Source organism: Gymnodraco acuticeps, unplaced genomic scaffold (genome assembly GCF_902827175.1).
Source record: "Gymnodraco acuticeps unplaced genomic scaffold, fGymAcu1.1, whole genome shotgun sequence".
In the NCBI taxonomy this organism is placed as follows: Eukaryota; Metazoa; Chordata; class Actinopteri; order Perciformes; family Bathydraconidae; genus Gymnodraco; species Gymnodraco acuticeps.
Window position 1 is genome coordinate 3,370,388 of NW_022990295.1, and position 15,880 is coordinate 3,386,267.

The window sequence follows — 15,880 nt, forward strand, 5'->3', positions numbered from 1 at the left end:
AGAGACTGGATATATCCCCCCCCTCTCTGGTCGCTACAATTAGGGAAATAAATTACGGGCCAAAAGTTTTATTTACAAGTAAGTAAAGTAAGCAGAGGACACCAAACCAACTGAGACTTGTCTGTCCGCCACACACACACACACACACCACACACACACACACACACACCACACACACACACACACACACACACACACCACACACACACACACACACACACACACACACACACACACACACACACACACACACACACACTAGCCATTGTGTATTTTATTATGTGAAGCACTAAATGGTTTTAGAAAAATATCGACTCTTTGTTTGTAGATATCTACTAAACTAAAGCAAATAAAGAGAGTAGGCCTGTTATACTGAGTGATACATATATATTTTACACACTGCTCTGCTTTCTGCACGGACCTCACAGCTGTTCTCTCTGGAAACATCGCGTTGCGATGAGAGCAGTTTCTAAAATAATATCCAGGGGATGCAGAGCTGTCATTGGCTGAGATAAGTCCGGCCGTGCGTCACGACTCTTTGAAACATCTCTGTTCCCGGAAATGCATTCGCGAAGGAGCCGTGGAGGACCCATCAGTGTATCCTCGGTTAGAGCTCCTCCAGAGAGCCTCCTCGATGCTCGATGCTCGGTCCTCGAAGTGCATTTAGAGAAATGAGATGTCCTTCAACATGGCGCGCTAAAATTAATTTCCGGGTCACTACCGGAGGACCAAGGAGTCGAGGAGGGGGATTTGATGAAATGAGAAAGGGCCATGGTGTCCCACAATGGACAAAAAAACAACAATTTGCTGCGCAACAGCAACATCTAGTGGCCTGTCAAGGCTGCTACCTTTCAGTGCTTCTCAAAGTGTGGTCCGCGGACCACTGGTGGTCCGTGAGCGCCCCATAGTGGTCCGTGAATATATTGGTAACATTTCACATTTGAAATAAATAAATAAATTTAAAGGTGGGAGCTAAGTTTGAGAAACCGGCTCGAGATACACTTTTTGTTATATTCCATGGAATGCTCTTAACATCCTGATAGCAATGAATATCTTAAGTGCTTTGACAAAAAATCCATCAAAAAATGTCATCTGTAAAAAGCACGACCAATCATTTTAGCCGGCCCGGCTAAAATAACTGGATGGCCTACCTGCCTGTCAGCCTTCCATCTGTGCACAAACGTATCTCGTGTCCTCAACACACACACGCTCGTGTTTTGGAGGAGGGGCTCTGTAAGGAAGTGGCAGATTTTTTCAAATTCTAGCGCACTCGAGCTGGTTTCTCCAAAATGACCTACCCTACCTTTAAGTTTTACGCACTCTCGCGGGAATATCTCCGCAATGGAGCGAGCTTAAGTTTCACACAGGTTGCCACCTGTTTGTACCATTTTCAGGCGATTTGTAATCTGTTCTAGAAAAACGATGTGTTTTTGGATATTTGTGGAGTTAGGTGGGCCGCGAGTGTTTTTGTATTGGTTAAGTGGTCCTTGGTATGAAAACGTTTGAGAAACACTGATATCACCTGGTGCAGCTCGTGAGGTGGCCTAGCAACCCGCTAGCAACATACACAGCGGCAATAAGCTAACAAGCTAACTAAACCGAAATTGAGCCAGAACCTTTCCTTTTTTGTTTTACCATTTATTGATTGTGTGAAGCTGACAATTGAGCGGCCCAGACCAAGCAAGGAGGCAGAGGCAGCACGTCCCAAATATAACCCGGTGTGGGCATTTATTGCAGCATGAACACAATACACACAGCCTCAATCCTGCTGCTGCTGTTCACATGGGCACAGCCTGCAGCCGCCAGGATCTCACACACACTACCTCCCAAACAGCAAAACCCCAGAGCCTAAATGCCCAACCCAACAGGACACAGGTGAGGGGGGAGGAGACAACACAGGGCACCAGGTGCACACAATCAACGACAGACATGGGGAAAGGGAACAATTTTCAACAACAAAAACCTAAACAACCCGTAACGGAGGCCGAGATCTATGAGCCCAGAGATCACCTCCGTGACATTTCCTTACCCCTCTCCCCTGGAAGCACAGTGTCTTGGAAATCTTGGCTTCCCTACAAGGTTTCTGCTTCCCCTTGTGCAGCTTGGTTTCCTCAGGGGGGGGGCGTGTAGTCAGAAGGAAGCTTCCCTTTCTTTCTCTTCGGGATCTGATTCTTCCTCTCCATGCGCTCCTGCTGGTTCTGCTCTCTGATGCGCTCTCTCTCCTGACAGACCTTCTCGGCTATCTTTGCCATCCGCATCTTGCGCCTCAGTATTTTCCGCTTCCTCCCGCGCCCCGCTGCTCCATCACCGGCCACCCATTTGCTCAGCTCCACTTCATCGAGACACTCGATGTCCTCATTCACTTTCTCCGACATCCTGTCCAGAAAGTCCCGCCCTTGGTACTCCCCGCGTCGGAGGCGCCGGCAAACGTGGAACTCCCCTCTGCCCGCACCGGCGCCGGAACCCATCATATCCCGGACGAACTCCGGAGTTTTGGCAATGATCAAAGGCTGCGACGACTCCTTTCCTCCAGGTTTCCTTGGCTTGTTATTCTTCTGAGTGTGCGCCGCCATCTTTCCAACCGTTCTCGATGCTTCTGCCTTCCTCTCTTCTTCCCTCTGTAACCGGAGCTGCTCCTCTTTCTGCTCTTGCACCAATCTCCGGTTCTCCGCCAGGATCTCTGATGCCTCAGCGGCAGAGTCAGCGCCCGTCGAGCCTCCAGCCAATCTGCCGTCTTGCCTCCGGAGTCTCCGTTCCTCTTCCTGTGCGAACTGCTGCTTACCGGCTGCCTGAAGCTGCAGGAGTGACCTCATCATCTCCCGCAGTTCCTCCATCACTCTCACCTCCTCACTTGGTCAATCCCACTTCTGACACCAATTGTGAAGCTGACAATTGAGCGGCCCAGACCAAGCAAGGAGGCAGAGGCAGCACGTCCCAAATATAACCCGGTGTGGGCATTTATTGCAGCATGAACACATTACACACAGCCTCAATCCTGCTGCTGCTGTTCACGTGGGCACAGCCTGCAGCCGCCAGGATCCCACACACACTACCTCCCAAACAGCAAAACCCCAGAGCCTAAATGCCCAACCCAATCAACCCAACAGGACACAGATGAGGGGGGAGGAGACAACACAGGGCACCAGGTGCACACAATCAATGACAGACATGGGGAAAGGGAACACTTTTCAACAACAAAAACCTAAACAACCCGTAACGGAGGCCGAGATCTATGAGCCCAGAGATCACCTCCGTGACAGATTGATATTTCAGGCTGAGAGGACAATGGCCACTTAAATATGGTTGACTAAGCTGTGTACTTCTAGCCAATAGTTATGTTAGCATTAGTTAGTTAACAGTAAGTAAATATAGGAGTAACCGATGTACTCCAGCCTGATCCAAATAAGGCTAACCTACTCCTGTTGCTCCCGGTCTGCACGTTTTACGTTGCTTAAGGTAAGTGAAACTATTCAGCAAAACTTTCAATAATAATCTAAGTTATTGAGTTTTTTGGATAATACTTGCATACAAATCTAAAAATGCGTTCAGGTTTCTAAAATATATAATGTGTGGTAAATTCAACAGTGGATCCAGCATAGATTCAAATGTTTGCATGATTTTAATTATTGATTTTTTGCTGTTACTTAATTATACTTTTAATAAATTCAAGGCAAGCTTAGTTACATGTGATAGTAGCTAGTTAGTGCTCTTACCTGTGTGCCTCCTCCGCAACCAGACTATTCAAACTCTTAACTACCAGTATATACTTTACTTTAAACAATTAAAAAGACAAAATCAACTACATTTATGTGCAGAGTTACGTATTTCTGTACTTCCTCTAAGAAGAAAGGACAGTAACAGAATATCTCTGTGGCTTCAGGCTTGATCGCCGTTCAAACGACAGCGTTGGTTTCCCCAAAAGTGGGCGGGGCTGTAAAGTGACGTAGATTTTACTCTCATCTATTATTCAAAACCATTCTATGTATTCTAACGTAAATTACATGCCAGTGTTTTATCTTTTTATTTATTTGTTTTTATTTTAAAATCGTATAATGTCTGACTTTTTTTCCCGTCTGTGAGGAAAATAAATGGGGCTTAGAGCCTCAAAATACTGAAATCTTTTTTTCCTTCTAATTTGTTATTCTTTTCTAAATAACACACTGTTATTTACTCAACAATAACACACAATTATCCTTGTTTTTATTTATTCGTTTAATTCTATAATCTTGGGCTTTTTAGCATGCTTTTTAGCCGTAAATAAAGTCACCGGAAACAGACATAGGCCTATAAGGGACATTTTGAGCGATACACACCACAAACCCACTGAACAGATAACCCAAGATCCTCAGCTTGAAGCTCGTTGATTGGATGTTTTAGCCGCAATGCATGTTGGGATATGATGTTAATGTGATATGATATCGGAAAAAAAAATAAAATAAATAAAAACTTTATTCCGAGTGTTCTTGCTTTTCTCTTTGGAAGTCATCACATACGCACCCCTGAAAGTCCCGCCCACCTGGGATGTTTTTGTCAAAATCGAAAACAAAAAATGAGGGAGCGCAAATGAGAAGAGCTGCAGCGAGAGCAAAAGTCTGATCATTGAGAAACAAGAAACAAGAACTGCAAACAAAAACCTATGTTAAAACAAAGAAAAGAGACTTATAGTTTACATGATTACACAAATGATTTGTTTGCAACTTATAGTTTTATTTTTGAATTTATTTTTATTTTGCTTGACTCAGTTTTTTTTTCTTTTAAACTCATAGTTTTGCTTTATTCTGAGAAAGTGTTGCTTTATCTTTATGATACAAAACTAATCCCGTATTAAGGAGTCGTGGTGGAGTCACGCATTCTGGTGAGATCAGGTTGCTTTTGTTCTACAGTATAATCCTTCTTAATGTTTTACACTTCTCTATTATGTTTTAACTTGTATACTTAACAATAGCATCGTTAGCACAGATGTAGCTTCGTCTCGCCAGTAAGTGCTTGAATTTCATTTACCGAAGAAACTGCATTCATGGACGGTCAGTTTGAACCGCAGAGCCATAAGATATTTCAATGAAGAATACTCCACCAGGCATCAACACAACAAACACGTCCGAGTTCAAGTTGTGTTCTCTGTATCAGCTGAGCCTGAGCCCTTGTAGCAGCCTGGGGCTAATGAAGCTAACGGGGCTAACGGAGCTAGCAGAGAGACCACTAGCAGTTTGGTACTTCCGTTTCATTACAATGACTTCCGTTACAGCAAGAATCCCCCTCACACACATAGGTGAAATACATGCACATTCCCTACTGAGAACCTTTCAGTAAAATGTTTTTCAGGAGTGTGTGCGTGAGGTTAATTTATAGTTGCATGTGTGAGGTTTAATTTTCAGTTGTGTATGCGAGGTGTTCACGAGTGAATGTGAAAGTATTTCAATAGTGTGTGTGTGTGTGCGGTTAATTTTCAGTTGTGTGTTTGTGAGGTGTTCAGTAGTGAATATGAGAGGATTTCAATAGTGTGTGTGTGAGGTGAGTTTGAATTTTGGCCTACACAGCCCTTCATGTGATCGTACTTTCTTACAACCAATGCATTTGCAGCAATAAAAGTACAATGAAATGTTTAACAGTTAAGCTCTCTCACTTTACACGGTAATGAAAGTGGAAGAGCTTATATTAATTGTTAACTGTGGGAGGGAATGAGCCAAACTGCTCGGGTAACTTCAGAGCTAACATGAGGAGGTACGTGTGTGTGCGTGCGTGCGTGCGTCGGTGGATTGCTGATGAAATCACTTGTAGTAATGCAGGCTGAACAGGAAATTGCATCATCAGGGAGGTGTAGATGTGGGGACATCATTACCCATCTGTTTTGAGTAGAAACAAGGTTAATATGAATAACCGTGCCCACATTTATTGAAGGATTTACGGTCAATGGTAATATTTGTTCTGTAAGTATACAGTCATTTTATTGTCTCCCTGAATAATGTTAAATCATGGGAAGGGTGTGCTTCCTGTTCTAGGAAACAATACACAGGTCAATAAAGGGGCATCCAACCTTTACCAAATCTCATATTCATATTCCAGTCTGAAATAACACTGCATTCAAATATATGTTGTTGTTTTCATCTGGGGGGTGGTTAGAGATAATTGTAGCAAACACATTATTTATTTACTGTAAAAATGTTATATTTATTTTCACAGCTCTGACTAATCCTCGTATTATAATCATGACCCAACTTTATGTGTTTGGGGACACCCTTTTCAAGAGCAGTTCCGCACTAATAAAATAACCTACCATAACACAAGGAATATTAAAAAACCGTGTTTGCAGTTTCAGGTGTGCTGTCAACATTTTTACAGCTATAATAGTTGTCCATGGGAGAATCCTTTTAGGGCTGCAGTACAGTACCTTAGTTTGCCACTGGGGTATATAATCTCTTTATTTTCACAGCTCTGACAGCTGGGCATTGTAGGTTCGAGGTTACTCAAACAGGTGTACTAAGGCAGGCGACCTTGTGGCCTAGGAATTGGGGCACTGAGACCACGGCCTCCCCGGTGTGCATCTAGCCATTTCCAGTCAACTGTCTATTTCAATGATCTATCTGTGTTGTCTTTTCACAAGATGTATTGACAGTGATGAAATAAAGAATATATTAACTCTTGTTTAAGAGGAAGCATGTCAGCCTGAAATGTCAGCTAACAAAACAAGCAGTCCTACACTTTTAAAAAGCATAAAAAAGCTCTGTTAACTTGAATAAGTGCTGTACATCACACTGGTGCTCTGTCTACAGTTCACCCTGAGGTCCCCCCTGACCTCTCCCTGGACACGCCCCTGCTAGTAGGGACCCCCTCACGGACGCCTGGAGGTCCTGGACCAGGGTTTGGGAACCCCTTTATGAGCCCGTCGTCCCTGCACCTCCTCAGCAGTGAGCACAGTCTCGCTTGAAGGGGGAGGAGCAGGCTGCGAGGCGCTGCTCCATGTTGGTGTTTGTTGTGTGCGAGGGAGGCAGCACTGTGGGGAGAGCGACACAATGTGAACGACTGACTGGCCTGCCTCCACGCTTCTTGGGCAATGCTTTAACTTTCCCTCCGAAAACGCAGCTGAATGGTGAATATTTCCGGAGATTTTTGGCCGTGTGTCGCTGTGAGACACCGGGACATATGGCTGTGAGGTCGCTTCGTGCTGTGCGCAAAGACTCGCTCAGGATGCTGGAGCTCGTCTGAGAGCACCCAGCCGAGCCGTCTTTCTCTGGATTTTCCCTTTTAAAAAAAACAAAAACTAAGCTCTCAATCGTTGACTCCTTCTTTATCCTTAAACTTCTAAAGATGTCGTTCTTCATCTTGTGCTCGCCTCGCAACAAACCTGGATAACGAAAGGAGTAGCTACGTGACAACACCCAGCACGACGACCAGCGGTACTTTCCTTCGGTGAGCAGCGGTTCAGCTGAGGCTTCAGCGGGCAGAGAGACGATGTGAAGCCGCGGTGTGTAGTGTCATGTGGAAAAGCACATTAAACATTTTATTTTAGCCCCTCTTAAGGTGGGAGAGTCGAGTTAAACAAGTGAGGGGGTTTAGTTATGTCGGCGGAGTGTTTGGCCAACAAGCTAGCTTTTAATTGTAAAGTTGGTGCCAGCATTAACTAACCTGTCATTTCATTAACTTGCTAGCTGTGTTAGCATAGCAATACTTTAGATTGATTTGCTATGAAATGCTAACATGTTGCCTGCTAACAGGGCGCTTTAAGCTAAGTTATGAGGGAGCGGCATGTGAAGTTATTGCTAAGTAAGCTAACGTTACATTAGCTAAACTTGCTGTACCGACTGTGTGTAGCTTGACATCGGTGGTGAAAAGTAACTGAGTACATTTTCTCAAGCGTCGTACTTAAACAGTAACAGTGTATGAGTAACACTTACAGTTAGTTACTGCTTACTTTATACATAAAAAAAACACATGATATGCTGATATGGTATAATGCAGTACTGTACTACTGATCTTCACAGTGGTCCACATTGACCAACCACAACACTGAAATTAACTTGCATGTAAAAAAACAAACAAGATAAAAATAACAACCATAATAAGTTCCATTCTACAAAACGAGTTATTTTTTAGTAAATGTTGGTGCTTATACTTGACATTTTGAATCAGGACTTTTACTTGTAATGTAGTATTTTAAGACCATATTACTTTTACTTAAGCAAAGGATCTGAGTACTTTAAACACTTCTACACATCACTTGAGGTTAAATGGGTCTTAAAAATCAGATTTGGTGTCAGCCACACACTGCCATAGATGTTGGCAAGTTATGATTAAAAACAGGAAGTGGGAATTGTCACTTTATCCACCCCCATTCACCCCAGGCCTCTGTCTGATAATTTGTGACCTTAGCATGTACACTGAACTGGTTTATTTTCTCCACAGAGGCACATCTGCCCCAGGATTTATTCAGCTGTGGAGATTTGAATCAGCAATTGATGCATCTCGGGGTGTCTGAGTCCATGAGAGAGTGCGAGTATAGCCAAATAAGCACTCGCAACTCCACGCCAATGGAGACCCCATACAAGAAAAGGACCCCAAAGAGGAGGAAGTGGGAGTCTTTCCCAGGTCGGAATAAGTTTTACTGCAATGGGAGGCTTATGATGGCCAAGCAGACAGGGGTGTTCTACCTCACCCTTGTACTCATTCTAGTGACTTGTGGACTCTTCTTCACTTTTGAGTAAGTATTGTTGAAGAATATGTTCAGACATCCTGTGCTCTCATCTGCTATTTACATGTGCACATTGACATTGTGGATTAGGGATTTCATTTCACAGGCTCAGCTGTCAGAGGAAAAAGTTTGGGTCAGTTATGTCATTCACATCACTCTGGAGCGGGTTTATTTCCCATGTTCTCCCCAGGGCTCAGGGAGATGCCAGAACAAATTGGTTGGGGATTTGGCAGAGACATCTCTGTTTTAAGAATTCATATATAAAGTAGCCAGGGGCTGTTGCTGATGGGTACTAGTCTGTGGTGTGGATTTCCTTTTTTAATATCCTACACTTTACACCTGCCCTTACATTGCGTTTTTCTCTGTTGTTCTTCTGTTCTATATTAACTGGATATGTGAATATGGAAATGGACAAATCTTTGTAAATATCACATATATCGTATCTGAAATCGATTCATGATTCAACTCCAAGGAGTGCTTTTTTAAAGATGTACTCCATTCAGCTGTTCTCATATAAAGACTGTTTGGTGTGTAGAAGTATAGAGTTGTTATTTTTAAATAAGTACAACTTATTGATATAATGTTAACGCAAAAAAGCAAACCTAAGACAAAAAGTAAGATTTATTCATGCAAAAATTTCAAAGAAATCATTGTACACAACATAGCACTGTTACTGGTATTTTGGGTTAGATCTGAACAAATTATCAAATAATGCTTGACACAACTTTGACTTGGCGTTAGGGTTACTGTCTACCAAATACTTTTTGGAAGTTGTATATCAATTCAGCATCTGATAAGATAAGAATCATGATTCATTCATCATTAGATTTTTTGATCCCATCCCTAACATATCATTGTTGTCTTGGCATGCTGGCCGTGCAGTTAGTCTGGTTAGTAGAAAGTCTTGTCTTACGACTACCGTTGGCAGCATTAACTTTGTCTCCGAGCCAGATTTTGAGAAGTTGCTGGGCTGCTTTACTGAAGATAATTCAGATGTCCAGGAATGAAAGTATATTGTTGGGTGATTTGATCTTTATAGTGACAACATGGTAATTTAGAAGAGGGTCACTCTACACTTTTTGTTTCTCATCGATATCAAATCAGTCACCTGTGACATATGGAGTAAACACACAGTGTCGATGTGTGCCGTTTGCACTCCGTTAATCACAGCCCAGCCATCCCCAGAGGAGCCCTCTGTCTTTTCCTCACTGGTAAAACTTCCTGTAATCAACTGACAGAATGTTCTTCACCACACTGTCTCTTCATGCCCTTTATCTCCACCTCACTCAGGATGTCCCAGATTGGCCCACTGTGAGGTGCCGCGTGTAGAGACTGACATGAGCCGCACAATGAGAGAGAGAGAGAGAGAGAGTGTTGTCTCTGCTCATTAATCCCGAGTAATCACTCTGTGTCATCAATCATCTTAAGAAACCCCATCTTATCTCTATACTGGATAAGAATCCTGCTCCATCATGAGATTTGTTGCTCAATCGACAGTCTCTATCAGGCTAAAGTGCTTCAGAGCCAGGGAAAGCTTAACAGGCAAAATATGTGCTGTGGTTGATGGCTGCTGTTCAGTATCTGGACTGTAAAGATAGCCAATACTTAATGATCCTGGAGTAAATCAAATAGTACGCACTGAAGCACTTTTGTAAACAAAAGCATTCCTTATTGTGATGTTTGTGTGCAAAAACACAGTGCCCTCATCAGGGAGGGGAGGAGGTGATATGTACATTTCATATCACAATCATCCTGACTAAAGACTTGCAATGTCATCCGAGTAATCATCCATATGAACATCAAAACATACTGGCAAAAAACAACCTTCAATATAATCCCATTGAATAAATGAAGGATTCAAAATGTACATTTGGAGTCGGTTCCTTACATGTTAGTTCCTGTATTCTTTTTAAATAAGTCTATTTTTTACTTCTCTCCGAGGATAACCACACATTTTAAGTCACTCGTGATGATTTGATTTTTTATTTCTCAAGCTTGATTAGTTATTGCTAAAACAAGATCTGGCAATGAATCCATTCAATGACGGAAAAAGAATTCCAATAATGTTGATAATCAGCATTCTTTGGTTTCAGATCCTCCGATATGAGGAACTTCTGCTTTTTTTCCTTGTGAATTAAATGTCCTTTGGATTGTTAGTCTGTCAAAAGCACACTTAGAGATTCCTTATGTTTGTGTGACATTCTCCACAGACACACTGCTACATGTCTATCAGCAGTGACCTCTGGACCACTTCATCTTTCAATACATCGTCACCTCAGCACAGATACAGACATAACCCATGACCAAAGGGCAGACAGCAGGACAGAGTGCATCTCAGGCTAAATCTTTTGAACAGTTGACATATTGTAATAGTGGGAAACGTACTGCAGTGTCTATTTGAACCTGGATGTTCCCCAGCACCCACACGGAGGATGCCAGATGCTTCCTGATGATACCTCCTCCCTCCCAGATGACTATCCGACACTGTGTCCCGTCAACAGAGCTGGGCCCACTGCACTGTTTATTGAGACTACAGGGGACACAAAGCCACTTTTCAGCTTAGCCCTGTCCTCCCTGTTCAACTGTCCGTGCCCTGAGGCTGACCGAGTCCTCCTGGCTCTCCTCTCCCCCCCACCCACTCCTCTATACTCCCATCAGCTGAAAGGAGACATTTATCAGACAGGGCGATAGTCAGCAGACCTGCACATTAGCTTCTGTTGCCATTAACTGTAATGCATTTCGATTAGATGTGTTTTTCTTACCCTCCAGTTGTCAGCGTAGTAGAGTACAGCTCCTCACTCTGTTTGTGTACTCTCTGTTGTATTGCCTTTGCATCTTATTATGGTATTTCCAATTAGGCTGTGGTGTGATGAACTCTGGTCCATAGCGGTTTTAGAGGTGGCGCTCTGATCTGTGCAGCAGGAGTCAACAGATGGCCAGTATTCAGGGATGGAGACGGGCACAGAGATGTCGTTTCTACATCTCCATGTCTCCTTGAGATTGTTTTCTTGGTCTGTCTGAGGGGTGCTCAGACATGCACAATAAACTCTGTTAGTGGCCGGCAGACTTGGCCCTGTTTATTATTCTGATGCTGGATCCCCGCAGACGTCCATGCGTGCTGTTGTTGCACATGTTGCCTGGTCTCCCTTATGTCTTGTGAAAGTTCAGCCAGATGTTTGAACAGTGTGGTCTTCTGATATGCTGTGTTGTTTGATGTGATTTCAAGAACCGAACATTTGAGCAGAGAGAAATTATAACTTGAACAGCCTCTTAAATGTCAAGGTTTGCTTATTTTCTTTGTCACATTTGACTTGACTGTCTGTCACACAACAGGAAAAGTACTTTTAAGCGTCATTGTTACCCTGAAGACCTGTTGCTCATATCATTTGATTAGAAAACACAAACATTAAAGTCTTGTCAGGAGATCAGGGCAGCACATACACTGTCTCAGTGTAAATTACATCTTAAATCTGCATGTTTAGCCACATCTTATTTATGTCCTTTTGTAAAGCTGCCTTGGAGTGTGTGGTGCCTGAAAGGCTGAATTCAGGGTTAAAGTCTTCCTCTGCACAGATCACAACAACATTGCTCAGCATCCATCCACGTTTATTTTCAAAAATAAAACATCTGCTGGTAACTAATTGTATAAAAACATTTTACTCGCATCAAGGTTTTTAAAATACTCATATCTTTCCACAAAAAAAGGTTTTCAGTTCAATCCTAAAGCTTTTAAAAGCAACTACAAAAAATACTTTAATTAAAACAGATGTATTAGAAGCTGTGAAACCCACTTGTTCTGGCTGTTGGAGGATTGATTAGAAGAAAGCCTGACTCATTTCAGGAAAACTGGCAGACTGGCTGCTGCAGAGATCCCGTCATAATAGCCATCAAATACTTTAACTCTTAAAGAAGACTGACAGGTTCCCACTTTGCAAACTAGCATCCACTTAACGTTAGCGCTGTACCCGAATATTCGTTCGTTGGAGTACTATTCGGGTTTCAATTTCGTTATTCGTATTTTTCGAATATCCGGAGCCTGAAAAATGGTATTCGGGACAGACCTACTTAACATGGATATTTCTAGTCCAGTACTCTGTACCTACTGCTTTGATGAATATGTACTTGTTTTATAAGTCAAGCCTCTTTAATGGCTGAATGTGTTGGGTGCTCTCTGCTCACTCCGTTTTTGCACCTGACTAATTCCCATCTGCTTTTGTCCTAGTCATTATCCTGAAAGGACAGAGATAATACCTGAATGTGTGCATTCTATAAAAACCTCCTGAATACATGATTAAGATCAACTAAAAGACATTTAAACATTAACAAAAACTGAGGATCTCAATTTCACCAGCTCGTTTAAATCGACACAATAACATACCTTTCTAAATAAAGGTAAACGTGTATTTGTGCCAGTTCAACAACTACCATGATGATCATTCCACAAAATGCTGTAAGGCAAAGGTTTCATTTATTTAGCGGTCGTCTTTAGTCATTTCTATTAAATGGAAAGAAACCCCTCTTTTTGTATTACCTTTGTATTTCTGCTTCACTCATAGTATAAGTCAACACCCGCGAGAAAGCATGCCATATTTCTGCTGTCCTCTTATTACATATTTAATGTGGTGAAACCTTTGAAGTGGTGACTCTTTCTTTGTTGTCCAATTTTAGTTCTGCACAGTTCCACGGAAGAATTGTAAATGTGTTTTCTACATGCTGGGGCAACATAAGTCAGCTTTTGGAGAGTCACAAGGCGAACTATTGCGAAAGAGTCTTTGTCCACATCATTTTAACAGTCACACCCATGGTAGACGCGGTTACCCAAGACAAGAAAAGCATTCCTCTCAAATCGAGCTGTCAAATAAGAATTTAGAGTAGTGTGCCATTCCTGATTTAGTCCCACTCGATACACTTCATTGAGTCAAAGAAACCACAACATAAAAACACGAAATGCTCTGATTTTTTGTTTAATATACTCCTTTTTCACCATAACAATGACTAACCATACTTGACTCTTTAATCACATAAATCAGCCAGCCAGATCTAGGTCATTTTGAAGCAAATATGTTTTGGATGCAAATGTATTCCTCCCAGGACATTTAGCTACAGACGTTATTGCCGCTGTCTGTTTTGCTGTAGAATGAAATGGCAGATCTGTCACCTAGGCTCATTGAAACCAGAAATCATGCCCAGCTGCTTTGCTTTTAGTCGTGTGATTCCTCTCCCTGACTAGCTCCGAGCCTTCACTCGACCCAGCAGCCTCTGGTCTGTCACACAGCTGTCCTGTGCTCGCTCATCCACCCCCTGTGCTGGGACTAACTGAGTGTATGGCACATGTTGGAAGAGGGTTCTCAAATGCACTAGTGACAGCTGTTTGAAAGGTGGTTGGAAATCTTTATTGCATGAAGTCGTCTGGGCAAAATGTGTAACCGTTTGCAAAAGCATGTCATGTTCAGTTGTTTCATTGACAAATGACTTGCCCTACAGCTGAGCGGAGGTTCATGTTCTGCCCTTGCTTGCCATCCAAAGCAATCAAAATGTAATAAAAGGCAAAGCTGACAAAGCCTTGTATCCATGCAGCCAAGATGAGTAATGAGGCTTTAGAGAGAAAGGCCACAAAGCCAAGTGCTTCAAATGCATTTTTATCTCAATGTTAAGCACTTTTTAAACACGTTCACGTATTTGAATGCTGCTGCAGCACTGTTGAGTTATATCTCTCGGTAATCCATATCTCTTCTCAAACAAGTACCGAGGAGAATTGCGGGCCCAGATGCTGTGTATGTTGGAGGATGGTTGATCTATGTGTGACAGACCGTTTTCTGCAAATCAATCGCAGCATATTGATTTCCTTCCACGCTGTATGGCTGAGGAACAAAGTGAAAGGGAGGCTGCAGTTTATCCCAGGTGACTCTGAAAGGACAGTACACAGCGCAGCGGGCTTCATGGCAGCATCAAGCGGAGATGAAAGTCCCCGAGCTTAACTCCCAGCTGAGTTTTGAAAAACTGCTTGGCATCATAAGAGGGTTTAGTGGAAAATGTGATAACCATAATCTGGATTGGATTATTGTTGAGATTAGTGCACCCTTTGTGAGGCTAATGAGTAGGGACATCTCGGAAGACCATTTGAGGTTTACCTTTTGTAATCTGTAGATATGCTGAGTATGTTCCACACAAAGGGAAAGCTAACTGTACCATCATTAAGCAGGGGGCCAGGACTAGCAGCTTTTATCTTTGATTGACATTTGTGTCATAAAACATGTCTCCGTCATATTTGTTGGTTTACGCATATTGGCCTTATTTAAATATGTCCATGCTGAACATTGATTGACTTTGCCACGCCTCCTCCATTTCCTGTTTGATCATTTAAATGCTTCCTGCTCCGAGTGAAACAACATTTGAATGGACATTGGCTGAGGGGATGCCCACCTGTATTTGTTGAATCTTTAACCTTTGGTTTAAGTAAAATGGCAAATGGCTCTTAGTCTTTAGAGCAGAGACTCCATGTTCACGTATAACAATTTATTTGATATATTGTTTTTATTGGATTATGCCTGGATCTTACTTTTTAAACATCACATATTATGTTAAAAATGTACTTTCAGCTTAGCTGTGCTGGGCATCGTCACGCATTTCCTTAATCAATTTGAATCTGATTCACAAGTCCCAATTTGACTATGGATATTTCAGTTACAACACCATTTTAGATTGGACGTGAAAGAGATTATAATAAAATTAATGCTGTAAATTGTACAAGGAACCCTGGTGCATTATTATTAAATATTCATGCTTACATTAAGAGTCATGCTGAAAGATACATTAAAGTACTAGTGTGTTAACATAAGTACAGGCTCTTATCTGCATCCGACATCATTAAAAATGAATGAACGGAAAACTAAATATGTTTTTTGAAGGGTACATGATGACCTGGCCAATTTAATGAGCCTTTGAAGCAATTGTATTAAATCCTAATGGAGACAATATATCCTTATTTTAATGACTAAATGAGTTTGTATATAATATATGTTTAAAACAAGCTGTATTTTTTTAATAATGAAAATCTCTTATTCATATTTTACACTGAAAACTATGGGAACCATGGGACTCAACACCAAGTAGTAGTGCATTATATCATTTGATCTGCTTACTTTGTGTTTCTGCTTTTAATTGGGTATTTTTTATTGATTAATTATGAAGTAA

General features: G+C 42.0%; 2 protein-coding genes across 5 annotated transcripts in view; one reads left to right on the forward strand and one right to left on the reverse strand.

The window, feature by feature from the left end:
* Positions 1–2,111: 2,111 nt before the first annotated feature.
* LOC117549839 (PRKR-interacting protein 1 homolog) lies at positions 2,112–2,573 on the reverse strand. Its single transcript, XM_034221935.1, has one exon. The coding sequence runs from the start codon at positions 2,571–2,573 to the stop codon at positions 2,112–2,114; it is 462 nt and encodes a 153-aa protein (XP_034077826.1).
* A 4,314-nt stretch (positions 2,574–6,887) lies between these two features.
* Positions 6,888–15,880, forward strand: part of zdhhc14 (zinc finger DHHC-type palmitoyltransferase 14) — a 52,782-nt gene continuing 43,789 nt past the window's right edge. The window contains exons 1-2 of one of the 4 annotated variants that reach the window (XM_034222577.1): positions 6,888–7,462; positions 8,401–8,695. In XM_034222577.1, coding sequence (XP_034078468.1) covers positions 8,454–8,695 — 242 coding nt within the window. In that variant the 5' untranslated portion in view covers positions 6,888–7,462; positions 8,401–8,453. The remainder of the gene's footprint in view (positions 7,463–8,400; positions 8,696–15,880) is intronic. The other 3 variants (XM_034222574.1, XM_034222575.1, XM_034222576.1) reach the window with 3 other exon arrangements.